The 20,136-nt window shown below is 48.2% G+C and overlaps 1 protein-coding gene across 1 annotated transcript in view; it reads right to left on the bottom strand.

Annotated features, from left to right (window-relative positions):
- Positions 1-20,136, bottom strand: part of Frmpd2 (FERM and PDZ domain containing 2) — a 96,662-nt gene that overhangs the window by 61,424 nt on the left and 15,102 nt on the right. The window contains exons 2-9 of the mRNA XM_021182419.2: positions 11,629-11,754; positions 10,000-10,157; positions 6,129-6,194; positions 4,424-4,615; positions 4,047-4,179; positions 3,023-3,107; positions 1,992-2,127; positions 1,477-1,548 (exon numbers count right to left, since the gene is read on the bottom strand). Coding sequence (XP_021038078.2) covers positions 1,477-1,548; positions 1,992-2,127; positions 3,023-3,107; positions 4,047-4,179; positions 4,424-4,615; positions 6,129-6,194; positions 10,000-10,157; positions 11,629-11,754 — 968 coding nt within the window. The remainder of the gene's footprint in view (positions 1-1,476; positions 1,549-1,991; positions 2,128-3,022; positions 3,108-4,046; positions 4,180-4,423; positions 4,616-6,128; positions 6,195-9,999; positions 10,158-11,628; positions 11,755-20,136) is intronic.

Here is a 20,136-nt window from a genome sequence, read left to right as displayed (position 1 = left end):
AACTCACTTTGTAGACCAGGCTGGCCTCGAACTCTGAAATCCGCCTGCCTCTGCCTCCCAAGTGCTGGGATTAAAGGCGTGCGCCACCACGCCCGGCTTGAGGCTTTGAGTCTTTAGCTTGGGTGGTCACCAGGCTGTGCGTGTTCCACACAATGCCTCATTTAACTGTCTAACTGCCTATAGGACGAGTGTAGTTTCTCTCCCTATTAGCAGATGAAAACCTGAGACAATGAGGCTTAGAGACAATGAGGGACTTTTCCAGGGTTGCACAGTTGGTTATAGCAGACCTGACCCAAGTCTGGGCTCTCTGAGGGATCTCTGAGGTCGGCAATGTGAGATAAGACTGACCCACATCTCTCCCCTGGCTTTTCTTCAGACTCATCTGTGAGTCATGTACCCCTGACTGAGCCAGGGGAGGCTTTCCTGGAGTTCATCTGCATTGCTCTGAGCTACCAAGATATATCAGCATGGGGGTTGACATAGAAACCTGGGAAAAGAAAGACACTATCCCAGCCTTCCCACAACCCTGCTTCCAGAAGGCCTAGGAGCCAAAAGGCAGCACTGCCAGACAGGCCTGGCCAGACAGGCATCTTGGCTCTAGGAGTATGGAAAATGGGAAGCTTGTCAACCCGAATGCTCAACAATAGCTGAAAACATGGCCCCAGGCTGGACATGAGCCATGAGGGCATGTACTGGGCCGAGCTGGGTAGCACACCCTAATGATAATCTCCATATGTCAGACCCTTTCCCTACAATCTCCCATGCCTCTCTCCTTCCATTCCTATCATCCCAGAGCCACTTTCCTGGGTAAAGGAACATTTTTTTCCTCATCCTTACCTATCATCTTCTACCTTCTCCCACATGTATGTGTCTTCTTGTTTTTTGTTTTTTGTTTTTTTAAAGCACAAATCGCTACCTGCATGCTTTTCTGTTATGCATTTGCCTCTCTCTTTTTTCTCCCAGACTGTAGGCTTCACGTGGAAAGGACTTTGTTTGCCACAGCATGCAGGGCAGGGCCTTGGAGGAGCACCAGCCTATGGGGATGCTCCAAAGCATCTGTGCTGAATGAGATGAAGGCTGAACTGGGCGTGAGGGTGAGAAGGACAGGAAGGCACAAGGAGCTTCTCTCCTGGAGGAGAATGAAAGGCAGGAGTAGGGTAGCCATGCCTGGCAGGTGTCTGCAGGGACAGGACAGCTGCAGGAACGTGGTGTGGATGGAAAGACACCTGTAGGGACAGGACAGATGCAGGAACGTGGTCTGGATGGAAAGGAGAATACTACTCCTACACCGCTTTGAAAAGGCAGCACGAGCAGAGATGGAAGGAAAAGAAGCAGAGAGAGCAGGAGGTTCATGGAGGTGGCACAGAGAGACTGCCAAGATGTCCTCAGAATAGACCCCATTTAAAGCACAGTGAGCCTTGAGTTTGTTCAGCTTGTGGTTTCTTTCCCATCCCACACAGTCTAACCAGTAGTTACCACAATGGATCCAGGCAAATGTAGGGTCACTGGGGCCTCTCCAGCCAACAGGATGAACTCTGGTCTGGAGAACTGAAAAAAAAAAATCCAGACTAATCAAAGGTAGAAGAAGATGGTTCTAGGCTTGGAGCTCATCTCTCTCTGCCTTCTATAGCCCTCTGCCTCCCAGTGACAGCCACCTCCAAGGAAACAGGTCCCAGCAAGACAGAGGAGGCATGGTCAGTGACTTCCACTGTCCATCTCAACAGAGGCCTAAGAGTGAGGTGGAGGAGACTGACAGCATGCTGACCTTCCTGGATGCTTCATTAGGGGCTACTATACAGCCAGTGAGGCAGAGAGGGGAGACTGGATGGTACCTAGCATCGAATGGCCAGGTTCAGGTTTCTGTCAGCTCAGGTCTCTGAACCCCATCCCAGGGTCCCTGTGTCCTGAAACCCCTGTATCTGCCTTCTGTTACAGGTCCCAACTAGGACCATTCCTGACAGTGTCTTCCAGCTCCAGCCCCCTTTGCTCACCTTTCCCTTTCTTTGCAGGAAATTCCTTGGAGAAGATGTTGCTGGCTGCGAGCTTTCTGCTTCTGCCAAGAGCATAGGCTCTGAGCCACACCACGGACTCTCCTCACAGTCACAGGGACCGGCACCTGCAAATGTGCTGGCCAGGGGTGAAGACAGGTGAAATACTTGGTGATGTATCCATTCAGTGACAGACTCAGCTGCCACCTGTGTTATCTCCCATATCATGAGAGGTGACACAGTCTCTTGTGTTGGTGAAGCTGAGACCCTCAGAAGGTAAGGCCACACAGCCACAAGGCAGGGAAATGCAAACACATCTACTTGTCCCCTACCCCAGTATTCTGCCTCTATACCCACCATGACCACAAGGACCCAATTTCCCTAAATAGATCATGACTATAACCTTGATTTGAAAGCTTTAGACATTTAAACTGTTTTGCTGATAAACAGTCATGTACTACCTTCTAGTGCTTCAGTCAATAGCAGACCAACCACATATACAAAAGGGGTCCAATGATACGATGGAGTTGGAAAATTCTTATCAGCCAGAAGGGCTGAACCCATCACATCACAGAGTGCACAGTATGTCACGTACTTGTGGGGACACTGGAGTAACAAACCTGCTCTCCAGGACTGAAGCCTCCTCGGTTGGTTTTCAGTTGGTCCCAGAAGCAGCCAGAGAGGCTGGGAGAACTGGCTGGACCCCACTGAAATCACCAAGCCCCAGATACGAGCTCTGAGTAGCTGTTGCCTGCAGCCACTGTCCCTTGTGGTTGTTGCTATGTAGCAGGCAGGGCGTGCCTAGGGACTAGGGATCACCACTAAACCACCAAGGTTCATATTGTTCCAGCTCTGAGCCTGAATGGGATTCCCAGAAGATGTGGGGTCCCTGACAATACAGTTGCCAGTAGGCCCCATATTCCTTGGCTTCTTCCTAATGTCATTTTCTGAAGAACATCACTAATCATTGGCAAAAAAGCAGGGTATGCAGGCTCGCCAACTGAGCTTGCAGAGCTCGGTGGTGGTAGACTCACCTGTTAACAGAACTGTTGCGACTGTGTGCTGTGGTACTCCAGCATCGCTCCAAGGAACTCTGTGTCTCTGTGCTTCTCTCTGAAACTAACCAGACAGCAGGGTGGCCAGGGGTGGTGCAAGCAAACCACCTAGCTGTATAGGATAAGCAGCCCAGAGTGTGGATACCAGCTATGAGCCCTTGGTGAAACTACTAAATGCCTCTGAGTCTGTGCTCTCAGACTGAAAATGGAAATGAGAGTCAAAGAGTGGGATGGGGGCATTTCTCTCTGCTGGCCAACATCAGATGCAGTGTGACCAGCAGTCCCTGTCACTCCTGCCACACGACATTGTGGATCGTACCCTCAAACTGTGAGCACAAACCAAAGCCCGCCCCCTTCAGACGCACCTCACAGCAACAAGAACGGTAGCTCACGTGTAACTCAGGTTCAGAGAGCCGGAAAGCAGGGAAAGGCGTGCTGAAAGAGTATTGTAAAAGCCAGCTCTTTCAGCCCACCCAAAGTAATAACAACAAAAACTTGTATGAGCTATTTGCTTGTCATTCCGCTTAGAAGGTCATTTTTAGATGACCTTAGAGATGGCTCAGTGGTTAAGAGTTCTTCTGGAGGCCCTGGGTTCAATTTCCAGCACCCACATGGTGATTCACAACCATCTGTAGCTCCAGTCACAGGGGATCTGAAGCCCTCTTCTGGCCTCCACAGGCATCAGGCATGCACATGGTACACGGACAGACATGCAGACAAAAATAAAGTAAAAGCTTTTCCTTGCTTTTCTAACTTGTTCTCATCAATTTGAACAATTGGACTTCAGTTTAAAGACATCATGTAACTAACTCTATTCAACTATTAAAACTTTATTAGGCACAGTGATTCTAGGCCCAGGCCTGAGGCATTTCCTGGGAAAGTGGCTTTGTGTGAGAACTCTCTGTGTATACAGCAGGGATGTCCACACACTCAGGGTAGCAGACAACAGAATGGTCACCTTGAGTACTTTCTGTCCAAACAGGAACACTGGGCCCTTACTCACCTCTCCGAGGCTGCAGAGCATCAGAGGCCGGAGCCCCGGGGCTCTTGCTGTCAGCCTGATGCAGCCTGCTCCTGAGAAAACAGCTTCTGTTCTGCTGCTCACAGGTGTTTTCCTCTACAACTCTCCTCTCCACCTGAGTGAGGATAGAGGGAACCTCAAATCAGCAAGAAGTCAGAAGGCTGCATTTATACCAACATATGCATGTTCCCTGTCAGGTTAACTAGCTCTTTACAGAGTCTGCTAGACAAGTGCTCTAAGGCTGAGACCCTGAATTTTTATATTTAGTTTTCTTTTAGCTAAGTTTTGGCTAATTTAAATTCCAATTGTCACATACAGTTAGCGGCTGCCAAGTGGGAAAGATGGGTTCTATAACTGACCTCGGAGATGGTGCCCAGCACCAAGCCCACCAGTCGACTGATATGGAGACTGGCAGGGGCTGGGTACACAGCCACCTCTTCCTGATGAATCCGGCAGGCTTCTAGAACCGCCTGCAGTGGCCGCCGTCTCCGTGGCTGGTCTTCACACATGGCCAGCAGGAGGGAGTGTACAGGCTCTTGAAGCTGCAGGGGCTGCAGAGCATACACTGGTGAGAAGTGTGGCCGTGGCCATGGCCATGGCTGTGGCCACAAGGAGTGGCCGCTGTGGGGTACTAAAGTCTACATGTCCTGGAGACTCCAGAAAACACATTCCTCACAATTCTAACAAGTTTGCTTCTCCTGGAACAGACATCTGATTTGTCATTGAGTCCGAGCTTGGCCATACCAATATGTATGGTACTTTTACAAGACTATTTTTTCTTTGGCCTCATGTGTGTTTGGCAGAGTTCTAGCAATGGTGACTGTGACTGAGCCCTTTGCTGCTGCTGACTTCATGCAAGCTGCTTTAACTTAAAGGTCTGTTTCCTGTGTACTCTTGTTCCAGGGAGAAGTTGCCATAAGAGAACCAAATAACCAAGGTGAAGCGCGCGCGCGTGTGCGTGCGTGTGTGTGTGTGTGTGTGTGTGTGTGTGTGTGTGTGTGTGTGTGTGTAAGGAAAAGCTACAGTAGGGCCTGTGACAGAATGACATTGTGGGGCCCCAAAGAACTGGGTCCAAGATGGTGCTGGCAAATCAGTAAGCCAATTACAGGTTTGAAAATCATACATCCATAAGACAAGCCCTGGGGATGTCAGAGAAGCAGCAGGCAGGCGCAGAAGCCAAATTCTGGACTCCATGTTGACTGGTAGATGCTGAAATATATAATCATGGGGTAGAGGGTAGCCAGTGTGTGTGTGTGGGGGGGGAGGGTCTCACCTCAAGCAGGCTGAGTTGTAAATAGTTTTCTGCCTAAGAGATGGGGGGGGGTGAGGAAGAGAGGGAGGGAGAGAGGAAGAGCAGGAGGAGGAAGAGAGGGAGGGAGGAAAAGGGGTGGATTGGTGAGAGGGGAGGGAGGGTCCTGTGGTCAGGTTCAATGATGTCTTAGTTTTTAAAAAGACTCTTATGATGTCAAATGAAAATACACATTCACACATGCATGGGCTATGGACACACGTGCACACGCTCATATGAATGTTTGCATGCACTCGGTGCACGTAATCATCTGTTGAATTGTGCAACATGCTTTACCCCATAAAGCTTCTATTTGGGGGCTTGCCATAGTCAGTAACAAGCTAGTCTGAAGCCTCTCTCAGAGGAAATATTATGGGGTGTGTTCTACCACAATTACTGAGCACAGAACTCTTTTCCCCGGACAGCAGCTCACTTTAGGAAAAGCTGATTCTAAAAGCGTTTGAGAGAATCCATAAGTAATCTTTGTTGTATATGAAATCCTCTAGCTTGCTACTTCCTTTGGGCAGATCAGACAAGTGAATCTTAGGTTTGACTCCCGGTCCCAGCTTGGGTCTGCTTGGAGTGTGGGAGAAGATGCTGAGGTTGTTTACGGACTCAGGGCAATGAGTTGTGCCATTGGCTGGTAATGCCTACATATGGCTTTGGATAGAAGGTGGAGATCTACACTCAATGCCTGTGGTCCAGCACAGGGGAGAGCTACTAAGCTAATCCAGAGAGATGACCTGGTAAGATGTGTTGCATCCTTGTTTACAGACCTGGTTTGGTGGAACACGAAATCCCGCTGACCAGTAGAGAGTCATCCCTAAGGAATAGACGTGCATCTGCCCAAGAGAAAAGCACATGTTAAACATCAGGCACGTGACTCCACAGTCCAGCAGGCCAAGTGCAGCAGTTTCCACAAGCAAGGGGTGGGAATCTGGCGAGCCCGGCACCATCTGCACCTCCTTAGCCTTTGCTTCCGCCCACGCTGCAGGCTAGAAATTTGTTTTCTAGCAGTAACTATGACTCCCAGATTGGTGAAAAATAAGGGAGAACATCTGTTAGGGTACTTCTGGAAAAAAATAAGAACGTTTGCTTTATTGGGGGAATAAAAAGCATATGACTGGACCCACACGTGCCCTGCTGTGATATATGGGGCCACAGCAGCTATTTTGCCACCATGTGGAAATAAGAACCAGGACCAGAATAGAAATTCACATCCTGAATCCTCGTCGATATCCCTGAGCTGCTACCCACACCTAAATCCCTCCTGAAGTAACTAAAGACTAAGTAACTGTGGATCTGGATGTTGTATCTGGGACTTTCTCACTCTCGTAACCAGAGCCAGCTCTGCACTGTGTCATAAGGCCAGTCTTACTACACAGCCTTGCATCTTGTCAGATAATGAATGACCCAGTGTATCAGCCAGAGCTTGGTCAGATTTCTCTGAAGTTCCTTGTTTTTAAAGTGAGCGTTCTGCCCAAACCCTCTAAGGGCAGAGTATAAAAGCATATGGAAATGATTATTATCAGGTAGAGACCTGTTAGAAGCCCTTTGCTTATTAAAATGTATTTTGTCTTCACAACAACCCTCTGAGGCAGGTTTTGAACTGTCCTCATTTTAGATAAATTAAAGCAAAGGGAAGCAAGAGAGTTTGCCTGAATAAGACCCAAACAGGACTGAATCCAAGCCCCAGAGCTGTGGGTTACATAAATGGATGTCCTTTGGTTGATGTCCATTGTCTTGAAGATCGTTTTTTCTCAGGAAAAGATTTGAAGGGTCAGACATGTGTTCCTAACATGGGTGGAACTCTGGAAGAGAAGCCCCCCAAGTAGCGAACCATGTGTAAAAGCCATGGTTCCTAGAGCAGACAGGGGGTCTAATGCTTTGGGGTCCCACGTCATAGGAATGAGGAGTGAACCAAGTGTCACCTGTGTCAGTTAACTAGTTTCTTTATCTGAAGTTGCACCCCTAAAACTCAGCCCAACACCCAGACCCAATGGGGGGGTGGGAATTCCCAAGGTTCATCTTCACAGCAGTGACCCGGATCAGAAGTGGGGAAGCATCAGAGCACAGCACACACACCATTCACTCCAGGACTGTGTGGATCCCAAAGCTCTGTCTGAAAATGTCCTGGGGGCAAAGCTAAGCCCAGTAGGCTCCATCCCATATCCCAAGGGCAAAGCTGAACCCACTAGGCTCCATCCCATATCCTAAATGCAGCCTCTGGAGTGACATGGGAGAAGGTTCTTGAAGGCAGATCCTGGCTCTGTGGATGAGAACACATCTGCCTGCTCAGAGGATGAGAAGAGGTAAGGAAACTTAAGGGGCTCCCAGCTAGAGACTTGCCCGCATCTTCCACCTGTGTCTGGTCTAGACTTGGGAATGGTGCTGGACACACTGGTTAGAGTTGAGATGTTAGTCTCATGTAGCCAAAGCTTGGGGAGGGTCCTAAGCGCAGCCCCGGCTGAGACCTCTACACTCCTGACTTCCCAGATACCCCTCACACCTTATGCCTAGTTGGATGAAGGGAGAATTGGTGTGATGAATGGAAGGGAGCCCTGATCATCAGAACTGCTTGGGTATAGTAGACCAAGAGACCAGATGTCCCTGCCTGCTTCCTCTTCCTAAGGAGGCAGAGGATGCTGCCTTTGGCCTCTCCTGGAGGCACTCCAGAGGCCAGTCAGAACAGAGGGGTAAGCAGCCAATACAAACACTTTCAAGCTTCCTTAGAACCCAGCCCCACCCCATACTGGCTCTCTCTGACTCAGACTCACTGTTCCGTTCTTTCCCTAGCTAGCATCTTTGCAGCATTCCTGCCCAGTTCTGGGCTCAACCTCTTCTGAGCCCTAGAATTTCCCAAGGCCTGACACTTCTGCATGGAGGAGCTGAATTTCCTCTAGCTCTGGTCTGCTAGGGCACAGGAGTGGGCGGAGCTTCCTCAAGCCAACCTGCCACAGGGAGTGTAAAGCCTTCCCAGCAAGTGCTGGAGGGCACAGGGAAGTCCCCGGCAGCACTTCACAGGTAATTCCGCTCAGCCTCTCTAAAACACAGAGGACAGGGTGCCAGCATTTCATTTAGAAGCCAAAAGCCCAGAGCAAACAGAGTGTGGAGGAGGGAAAGAAAACAAGGGCAGATGTGGTACACCAAGCCACCATGCCGCCACAGAGCCCAAGAATGGACAGCAGACCTGACTCCCTCGCTCTCCTGGTGTAGTTGCCATCCCAGTCAGTTCTTACCCACCACTGGCTAGGGCTTGTTCGCTACTAGCCCTTTGCCACTAAGCCTGCATTTGCATATCCCACTGGTGTGTCCTTGTAGAAAGCCAGAGCTCAGAATCAGTGTGATGTGCTTGCTGAGTCCAGAACATGACAGGCAACTTAGCCCAGGTGGGGCACCAAGGAGGAGATGTAGCTGTCTCCAGCTCCCCAGAGGCCTGGTGACTCACCCAGGGATCTCATGGCAGGGGAGGCTCGAAGAAGGAAGGAAGCCTGTGCAATGGAGCTACATGGAAACTGATGAACCAAACCTGGAAGGGCCCATTCTCTTCTCAGAGCCCGAAGGGAAAGCAGCGGCATTCCAGAGTGGTCCTGGGAGGAGCAGTACCCCAGATCCACAGGTTCCCCATGAAAGGCCAAGGAAGAAGGGCTGTGCTCACCCAGCACTGTGCAGCTGCCCTGAGCATTCTGACACTCAAGTTCTTTATTATTATTATTATTATTATTATTATTATTATTATTATTTTATTAGCTGCAAATACTGGAATGCATTGCAAATACATTGCTATTCAGAAGGAAGCCAATTTTTCACTAAGGAAATTCAGAAGTCTTCACTGATGCCAACACCATCAGCACAAGGCACTTGGCATGGCTTTTATTTTATTATTATTATTAATAATAATTACTATTATGACTAGGGTTTTTGTTTGGTCGGTTAGTTTTGTTTTATTTGTTTTTTAAGACAGAGTTTCTCTCTGTAGCCTTGGCTGTCCTGGAACTCCATCTGTAGACCAGGCTGGCCTTGAATTCCACCTACCTCTCTCTTCCTCCCTAGTGATGGGATTAAAGGTGCGTGCCACCACTGCCCAGCCATGGCCTCTCTCTCTCTCTCTCTCTCTCTCTCTCTCTCTCTCTCTCTCTCTCCTCTGTATGTGAGTGTGATATATATACATATGGGTATGGGGGTGTGCATATGCCCACGTGCACACACGTGGAAGCTGGCGGCTGACAAGTGGGTACTTTCCTTTAGCACTCCCTCTTTGTTTTTTGAGATCTCTTCCTGAAGCTGGAGCTTAACAGTTGATTAAACTACCTAGCCAGCTAGGCCCTGGAATCCTGCCACCTCCATCTTTTAGCACTGAGATTAGAGACGTGCGCCACCACATCTGGCTTTCTGCATGCTTATATGCGAGCCCATCAACCAGCAAGCCACCTCCCCAGGCCCAGCACTTTTTTTTTAATGCTGACAAAACTGGATCGGCAGAATTATGTTTGCATCACTTAACTGACTGAGAAACTTGGGTTCAGTGAGGTTGAACTGCCTTGTCCAAAGGCTAGTGAGTTGCTGGCAAGAAAGCCTGGAAACAGAACTGGGGCTGGGCAGAGAGTTTTGGGTGTCTCCCTGGGAGAGGCAGCATACTACACCTACCTGTGATGCATCAGGCTGCCCCTCTTCATTTGATCCCTGTAGCAGTTCAGGAGCCTTGAACGGTGCAGCCTCTATGTGAGAAACGTGGTCTTGGAAAGAAAGACCTCCGGCTGCAGAAAGCAGGAGTGACCAGGGGCAGACCACGTAGTCTGAGGAATCTGAAAAGGATGCACAACAGGGTGTGGGAACAGAGCCACTGTGCCCGACAGCACTTGTTCCTGAGACTGATTCTGACCTATATTGACACAGAATGGAATAAACTCCACCCAGCACATAGAAAAGTATATTACAAAAGGTAGCTATAACCGGTCAAAAATTTAGCACCTACATCTGAATCTGTCAAGGACCTGAAAGTTTTAAAGTAAATAGTCAAAAAAAAAAAAAAAGTCAAGACCAGCTGGAAATTGCTGCAGACCTGAGTTCCTTGTGGCTGTTCAGGGGCAGCAGCTGGTCACAGAACAGATCTACAGCAGTTTGTCAGATCCCTCAGGACAGGAGACAGGAGTGAGTGTTCAGGAGGTAGAGAAGCTAAGGCATAGGTGTGTGGCCTCCTTCCAGTGACTGGTGCTGGGACTCTGTGTCCAGAGGAGGCTGTGTGGCCTCACACGCCCTGATGTTGATGCTGGGCTGCTAAATCAGAGGGCTTCCAAGTCGATACCTAAGTGTAGGTTCTCTGTATTTCCTTCATCTGCCAACTGAACACCTCATTCCTCCAAATCGCCTTTCCATCCTGTCTCCTTTAACTATTTCTGTGAATAATTCTTCCCATAGAAGGCTCTGCAGAGACCTCACAGGAAGTAGGGCCTCTTCTACTGTGTCTAGGAGACCTTGGTATGAATAAGAAATGACCAGGTAGGGGCACTTCTGTCCTGGACTCAGCCTTGGGACATGAAAGCCCTTCTGTACCTCAAGGCCTGGCTTCACCCTGTGACCATTTTCTCATGGACCTGTCCATATAGGTGCTGCAGGCTCAGGTCTTCCTGGCCAACACTGTCAGCCTGTTCACCTGAGTGTACTCACATTCCAACGGGTCCCTCCTAATTTCCATGCCCTCTGTGAACCATCACCTGCCAATTGCCTCTGCCCCACCTGGACCATGACTGAAGACCATGACTGAAGATGGCCAGATAATCCAGAGATCATCATCATCATGAGCTAGAAGCACAGCTCCTCCATCAGGACAACACCCCACCTGAGGAGGGGGATGAGCCCTCGGCTCCAAGGATCCAAGGTGTAGAATATCCTGACACCTTCATTTTCTCCACATCTCAGCTTGGTGACTGTTCGTATTAACCTCCCTTGTTTAGAACATGGGTTCCGCCTTCTGATGGGACAGGGTCTGACAGAGTGTGGGCATGTCCCAGGTGTCAGAAGAGGCCTGTGTTGCTGCCTCTGGTCTCTATAAGCATTACGCAAGCCCACAGCAGAGGCTTTGGTTCTTGGTTCTTCTGTTGTGTGGCACAAGCCTTGGACATAGGCCACCTCTCACTGCAGCTGCCTGGTGGGTATCATTTGTGGTCTTTTTCTGAAAGTGTAGGGTTGATCACAGATGGGGAAGATAAGGGAGTTCGTTTAGGAGGCTTTACTTTCAGTGTCCTGTGACTCAGCTGCCCCCAAACACTCTCTTACCATTACGTAGGTCTTCCAGGAGCCGCTCAGCAGCCAGTGACAAGAGGGACCAGATTTCCTCCTCAGAGAGGGCTTCTCCTCTGACCTGCAGGGCACTAGCAAGTGTCACGGAGGCCACACTCATGCCTATGAAGACACACACATAACAGCGCACTGTAATTCGGGAAATGCTCTATCACTCCAGCTACTTGGTAGTGTCTGGATCTCCTGCTCCCATCCTCCACACCTCTTAGGCACAGGGCAAGCAGACTGGAGAAGTAAAGGCATTCAGACAGGTCTGTGGCTTCCTGGTGAATGAGCAATAAATTGATCAAATTAACTCTCAGATGAAAGGTTGAAGAAGTGACAAGAAACATGGAGCAAGTACCCCTCCTCTAGGAGAGTACCCTATACCAGGCACATCTCTGTCTGGGAAACCAGACTAACAACATTTTAGCCTGAGACACATGCGTATACCTTGCCAGTGTTTGCTTGCAGAGAGCCTAAATTCCAGAGCAGAAAGAAGCTGCAGGAAGCACCCCTGCCAGGAGAGCAGCCTTGTTTCCTTCTAGAAGGATCCTTTAAACCAAAGCTGACATTTCAACTTGCCCCCCACCCCCAAGACGCCCTCACTAATCTCCAAAGCCCTGCTGGAGGCAGCTAGAAGGGCTAAGGCTTTTCCTAATCTGTTTGTGGCAGCAGAGCTTTTTCTGCAGCCAGAGCCTGGAAGGCAGGTGTACCTTGTCAGGCTGGCTAGAGAACCCACAGGCAGCCTGGGCCTCCGTGCTGAGCAAAGATGGCTGCCCACCGCCGCTCAGCACCTAGGGTGGAGGCCCCTGGCTCTTCCAGCTGCACCTGGACACCTGGAGGGGGCTCTGGGAGCAGTGACTTGTCACAAGGACTCTATGAGGGCACCTATGGTCTCCAGTCAGTGAGGAGACTCTAGGCAGCCCGAGCATGGCAGCCATGGTTGTGGCAGGCCTTGTCCTTCTCCCTCATTCCCTCTGCCTTGCTAAAAACTGATAGACTGCATTCCTAAAGCTAGCCACCAAGGTCCATTCCCTTACTTGGCCACTTCCTCCTCCTGAGACTCACCACCAGGGTGCAGCCAATCAAAAGCTTCCCTTTAGCTCACCTAATTAACATGCCTAATTAAATTTAAACACCTCATCCAAACATGGGGTTTCCTCATTTACCTTTATAAACCGCCATTTGCCTATGGGCAGTGTCTGTCTCCTCTCTATCCAGAGGCAGTCCTCGGTCCTCCCAGGACAAATGCCCATCCTCCCTCTCCCTTGTTCCCTTCCCTTCCCCTCTTCCTCTTTCTCCTGTCTTTGTCCCTTATTCCCTGCCCTGTGTCCATCTGGGGCAAATCAATCTGCTCTGAGCCCACTGACTCTGAGGGTGGGTCCGACACCTACAGATGCAGACACAGGAATCAGTGCCAGCAGCCAGGTGAATGTCTGAGGTGTTACATGTTCTGACTACACCTCGTGGACCATTACACAGTGCCTGTGTTCCTCAGAACCAAACCACATCCATATTTCTACAATCATATCTACCCATCAAATCTTCTAGAGATGAATTAGGACTCAACCCAGGTCTCTCCATCCTTTTTCTCTTTTTCTCTCTGTTCTGTTCTTTTCACTTTCTCTGTCTTTTCATTTTCTCCCTTTAAAAACTGATAAAGAACTATGAGCTAAACATTCCCACTTATCTGCAAGTTTCTAACTGTAATCACAGAGAATGGCTTTTATCAAAGATAAGGGAGAAAGGCTTTGATTTGCAGACAAAACTCTCAAAATTCCAAGGAGAGGCCAAGAGTAGAAGAAAAAAAAAAAAACAACTTCAATGTAAATGTTAGGCAGACTGGCTCCTAGAGAAGTCATTTCAATTCAGCAATGCCAAGGAGGAAGGAAGGCCTTGTCAGCAAACAGCCATGGGTTCTTCACAGAGCCCTTGAGCGCAGGCTTAAACCCCACAACTTTCAAAAATTAGCTCAAAGCAGGTTGTAGATTTAACATAGTTCACATACCCTTTCAGGGAAGCAAAGGAGAAAACGTAGGGACTAAGACTGGTAAAAGGTTTTGGGAACATAATACCAAGAAAATAACCTATAAAAGGGTGTTTAAGTAATAAATAGGACATCGGTGAAATATTTTGCTCTGAGAAAAATCCCATGAAGAGTATGAAAAACAAATTTTACTAAGATAAAAAAATTTTAAAACCACATCTGGGAAAAGGGCACACATATTTAAAGTGTATACTTTTAAATTCTCACAACCCATCAATAAGAAAAGGGATTCAGAGACAGCTCAGTGGTCCAATCTCTTGCTTCCTAAGCATGAGGACATGAGTTCAAATCTCACAGCACCAGTAAAAGCTGGCTGCAACATAAGAGCCTATAGTTACTTCTACCATGTAGGAGGAACAGACAGTTAAATATCCATAAGTTCACATGCCAACTAGCCTGACATGCAGACAGGCAGCGCTGTCAGGGTTGCGGAGGGGGGGGGGGCACTTTCTCAAACAAGGTTGAAGGTAAGGACCATCCCCATGGTCATTCTCCAAACCTGTGTGCGCGTGCCATGGTAAGTGTATATCCACACTCGCCTACATGAACACTTGCTCAGTTGTACAAACACACACAAGAAAATAAACAGTGTAATTAGAAAATGACAGACATGTCCCCAAAGATATTTGCACAGATACCAAATTAAGCCCATAAAAATATATTAAACATCATTAGATATGAGAGACATTCAAATTAAGGCCACAATGATGTGATACTGCAAATCCCTCTGGAATTACTAAGATAAACATTTGTCATAACCCAGATGCCAGCGGGTCCACGTAGACACCCAATCTCTCACACAGCCAGTGAGACTGTGAAGCCGAAGGGTGTGCTGGAAAACAGCTTGTTAGTATCTTATAAAATTAAGCATGCAATTGCTATATGACCCTGAATAAACAAGTAAATCTGAACACACATGTAAACACACATGCTCACATGCAACATGCATGTAAACACACATGCTCACATGCACTCAGGTCTCATCTAAGTGTGGAAGCTCTGCTCGAGCTCACTGGAGTTGCTGACCCCAGACATGTGATAAGCGTGTGCATGTAGACACACATATGGACTGAGACACTCTCGAAACCCAAACACCGAACTCCTGCACAAAGGCCACACTGTGTGCAAGAGGCACATTGGGCTTTGTCAGAAATGCAACTGCAAAGTCCAAATGGTAAATGTGTAGGTCAAACAACTGGAGTCCTCAAGGAAAACATTATTTAAAGAAAGGAAAGGAAGAGAGGGAGGGAGGGAAGGAGGGAGGGAGGGAGGGAGGGAGGGAGGGAGGGAGGGAGGGAGGGAGGGAGGGAGGGAGGGAGGGAGGGAGGGAGGGAGGGAGGGAAGGCGTCATGGAATGTAAAAGTAAGAGCCTTTCCAAATCTTCCTGTTCACAGAAGCAGTGAAGATATGAACAGCTCCGTCAACACCACAGGATTAGGCCGCAGCTGCGCCTCTTTTTAACCCCATCCTCTGACCTTGTTATTACCTGAACTGCCAGCATGACCACTGGAAATCTCTCAAAAGAATTATCTGTACTGGGGCTGGAAAGATGGCTCAGCAGTTAAGAATATGCACTGCTCTTGCAGAGAACACATGCTTTTTAAAAAGTAGAATCTTGAAGCTAGCCTCCAACAATGCTCTAAGAAGAAAAAATCAGTCTTCATTGACCCAATTCAGAGTTCCTCCGGTACCAACAGACGTTTCTATAGAGGCATTTTTAAAAAAAAAAATCAGTGCCAACTATTTAACATTGCAGCTGCCCATAATCACAATAGGATTGGTTGAGACAGTAAGTGAGCCAAGAATTCATAAAGTAGCTGGTGAGTGAGAAGACATCAGCCAATTAGGAAAGTCTTCAAACAGCTCCAAGAACCTAGAAAGTCACTTTTACTTGAAGAACTGTTCCAGTTCAGGGTTGTACATGTGCTCTGGACTACTTACAAGGGCTCTAAACATTCACCTCCAGTCCACCATTAGAAACCGAACAAGTCGGAAGCAGATGCTAAGCCAGACTTGTGGGCTGCTCAGCAGATGGATGGAGGCATGTCCTTGCATCATCCCTCGAAGACCTGTTGGGAGCACAGAGGTCCTTGTGCTTAAAGATAAGCACAAAGGCAAGCGGGAATGTTAACCATGAAGCACTGTCTCTTTTATGAGAGAGATGTATATCCTGTTTTCCACCCAGAAGGCAGTAATGGAGGTAGCTAATAGACTGGTGATATGCACTATCTGTAGGTCCAGGCTATACCAACCTCCAACAACCAGGACGGGAGGTGAATAATAACCCAAACGACCTATATCTGTGTGACCTATGAAATAGACCACACCAGATCCCCCTAGGTCCTTAAGATAATACATGTAGCCTATCTCCAGAACCCAGCTTCATGGAAGAAGTGAAGTACACTAGGGGTTTTGATGGAATATGGGTACTTGTGCCCTGGGGGATTGTGTTACACCAGGAAACTTTTTTTTTCAACTTGTATTGTACTTAAATATGCATACAGTAAACTGCCCAGTGTCTGAATTTAGAAGTTTGAGCCAAAAACCAGTTACTGAGTCGTGTTAAATTGGATGTCCTTCTTGCCTCACACAGATGAACACTCTGCTGGCCTTGGTGTTTGCAGACATCCCAGCAAAGACCCTCAGCAAAGACTAGGAAGACTTGTTGGATCCAGTCATTTAAGGATATTCCTCACCAACCTTACATAACTACTAAATTAACTGAATGAAGACCCCAGTGGCCACTCATAACGAAGAATGCAGGGCTTGGAGAGTAGTTAAAGGCGTAAACCACAATCAAGAACAACCATGGCACTCCTGGAGAGGACCAGGAGGGAGATTTTTCTAGAAGTGCCTTCCATATCATTTAAAATCATATTTTAATCCACTCTAGAAAAATATGATACATGCAAAGAAATAAGAAAAATTTCCCACGGGGGCTGGAAAGATGCCTAAGTGGCATGCTCTTGTCGGGGACCAGAGTTCAGCTCCCAGCATCCACATGGTGGCTTGCAACTGTATTTCCAGTCCCAAGGAATATTCTGCTGTTCTGTATTTCCTTGTCTGTATTTCCAGTCCCAAGGAATATTCTGGACTCCACTGGCACCACACTCATGTGGAGCATGAACATATATGCAGATAAAACGTGTATAAACATAAAATACAAAGAAATAAACCTTTTATTAAGTGGCCCATAAATAGAACAAAAGCCAGACAAGTCATCAATCCTAAGGAGACCCAGGTTTTGGACCTACTAGTCAACGACTTCATATTAGCTGCTTAAAAAGTTCACATTACCAACCAAATTGGTGTCTAAAGAACTGAAGGAAAGTTGGGCTTTATCCTAGCACTTGGGGGCAGAGGCAGGTGGATCTGTTGAGTTCAAGGCCAGCCTGGTATAAATGGTGAGTTCCAGGATAGCCAAGGCTTTGTAGAGAGTCCTTGTCAAAGAGGAGGAAGGAAAAGGAGAAAGAAGAGGAGGAAGAGGAGGAGGAAGAGAAGGAGGAGGAAGAAGAGGAGGAAGAGGAGGAGGAGGAGAAAGGAGAAAGAGGAGGAAAGCTACTGAGGGAAAGCAGGAGAAGGATTCCTCACTAAGTAGAGAACAGCAGTAACAAGATCGAAAGTCTAAGCAAAGACAAAAGTGCCATGGCTAAAGTGACTCATCAGAGGACTTCAAAAGCTGACATCATCAAAAAGTGGTGAGCTCCAAAGTAAAGCAATGAAGACTATCAGCCTAGGAAAAAGGAAGAAAAGAAAAAATAATGAAGAAAAATGAGCAACTGCTCAGCTCTTTGTAGGACACCATGAGCTTCACTAACTTCCTGGGAGCTGGAATCTCTGAGGGAGGGGAGCACCCTGACTGTAATGAAAACATTAAGCTGTACACAGGAGGATACACTCAGAGACCCACGGAGTACCACATCTTAATTAAACAGCCAGCAATGAACTAAAGAACATTGAAAGGAGCAAAAAGGGAAGAAGGAGCAGACAGCAAATCCTTCAATAAGACACACACAGCTGATTTATCCTGTAAACCTATGCTGGTTCAGGGACGTAACGGAGTGACGTATTCAACAGGCAGGGAAGAAAAAGGCTGTCAAGAATTCTATCCCTAATAAAGCAGTCCTTTAACTAAAGGAGAAGGGCTGGAGAGATGGCATAGCAGTTAAGAATTTCTCTTGCTCTTGCAGAAGACCCATGTTCGGTTCCCATGACCCATGTGGCACCAGTAACTACCAGTTCCAGGAGATCGGGCACTCTTTGCTGCCCTCTGTGGGCTCCTGGACACACATTGTGCATGTAAACTCAGTCAAGAACACACACACAAACACACAAATAAGTCTAAAAGGGAACTGAAAGCCAGATGGAGGCATTCCCACATAACCACAAAAACTAATTTGTTGCTGGTAGATTTGCCCCTCCCCCAAGAGCTGAAAGGGATCCTTCAGACTGAGATTAGCACATACTAGACAGTGATTCGGATCCACATGAGAAGTAAGAGCTCCAGGAAAGGTGACAGAAGAGGTCAGTTGCAACCCTTGATTTAAAAGGAAGAATATCACCTAACATGAACCGCACACATGCTCACGAGGGCCACCCTCTCTCGTTGCCAAGACTGAGAGGTCCTGGAGACCTGAAGCTGTGGTTCTTACTGTGGAAAGTGACACTATTTCAGCATCCACAGTGAGCGCAGTCCCAGTCCCGTCCTCATACCTGTTCTAACGCATAACCATGATGGCTCTGCAGGAAGGAATGTGCACACCCCCATTTTCTGTGCAAACTCCCTGTCGGACAGGCTCCAGACCTGTATCAGTGTACTATGACCTGCCCCAGGGATAGCTGGGGGCCAGAGGAGAGCGCAAGTGCCTAGAACCATCCAGATTCCTGTTTTCCCTTAGCCACAACCCTCCACACCAGCAGCCTGTGGGAGACATCCCAATGGACAGTAGTAGTCCTTGTGGGTCTACTTTACAGTCTCCACTCTGGGCCAGTTGTCAAGAACCAACCTGAAGTCTCAGTAAATATGTTCTTCAAATATGGTTCTGGAGCCAGTTGACATTTCTTCCAACGAAAACACGAGCCCACTTCCCTAGGGCTTACCGGGTGTCAAGTCAAATTCAGTGTGTTGATTGGGTCAGTCACATCAGCCTGGTTACAGAATATAAATGGGCTGTTGTCATACCCACTTTACAGATGTGGAAACTGAGGGGCAAAGATAGGATGACTCGGCCAGCATCAGATGACTTTGGGCTTAGGCTCGTGTCCCTGATTTCCAGGGCAACACACTTTTCCTCCACATTCTGCTGGCTGTGGAGATGGCATGATGCGCCTCACAGAGCAGCAGTCTGGAGAGTCTGCAGCTGAGAAGCCTTTCATCACACCACGATGCCTCTGGGCTTCTCTCCAAGTTTCTCTAAATGGTCTGGTGGGCAAGGTACTGCTGTGCAATGAACTAAAAAGGGTACTATTAACTATTAAAAGAATACGGGATCACATTTCACAGATCAGTCTGGTCGGCCGCCTAGTGAGGAATCTCTGAACACAGCACCAAGCCAATGGCACTGCTCTGGCCGACACACACAACCCCCATCTCATCTCTCGTGAACCTTCCTCCTTTATCTCGCCTCCATGGATCTCATTATCTGAGGTCGTCTGGAGTCATCTCAAGACCTAAGAACCCTCTCACCATCCCAGGCTAGGGTATGCGTTCACGGACTCAACCCTGTGCGCGTCTAGGCTTTCATGCATCCTGCCTGACAAGACTCATTGTGGTTAATGTTCAGCCTGCAGCAGCCCTCAGCCTGGTTTGGGTGCAAGCTAACACACTCTACTACCCATGACCTTCAGTGCTTCTCACGTGGTCCATGGAGGCAGCAGCTAGACTTCCGTCTGCGAGGCTGTCTTGGCAATTCTCTCTGAGACATGCTTTATTTAACATGTGTTTATTAAGGGCATAGCGTACTTGAATCTCTCAGAGTAGATAAGCAGCAAGTAAAACCCCTTACTGTTGTGAGGGCTGGGGACAGGCATGGGAAAACAAGCAATGCACGGGTAAGCAAATAAAATACCTCCATCTCAGACTGACAGGCTGCAGAGAGACTGAGGTGAGCTGATGTATGACAGCATACAGTTACAGGGAGAGAGAGGGACCTTTAACAGAATATCAGGAAAGGAATCTTAGGAGGTGGCATCTGAGCTGACACTCAGAGGTTGTGAAAGCACTCTGTGCAGGTAGGGTGGGTTCATCCAAAGCAGGAACACAAATATCATTAGGCTTAACAGAATTCAGGAACACAAGAGCCCTGCACAGTAGAGAAGGTGGTGAGAACGCAGAGGACAGAGACGGGAGGCAGAGTCACAGGGGTTAGCAGGAGCAGTGTGAGTTCTTGCCTAACAGCAGCGGGAAGCTTGGCCCGCTGGCTGCTGCTGTGCAAAACAAGCACAGTGCACTTGGA

This window comes from Mus caroli, chromosome 14 (assembly GCF_900094665.2).
Source record: "Mus caroli chromosome 14, CAROLI_EIJ_v1.1, whole genome shotgun sequence".
Lineage (NCBI taxonomy): Eukaryota > Metazoa > Chordata > Mammalia > Rodentia > Muridae > Mus > Mus caroli.
The sequence above is the reverse complement of the archived record's forward strand: the minus strand, read 5'-3'. Positions and strand labels throughout refer to the sequence as shown.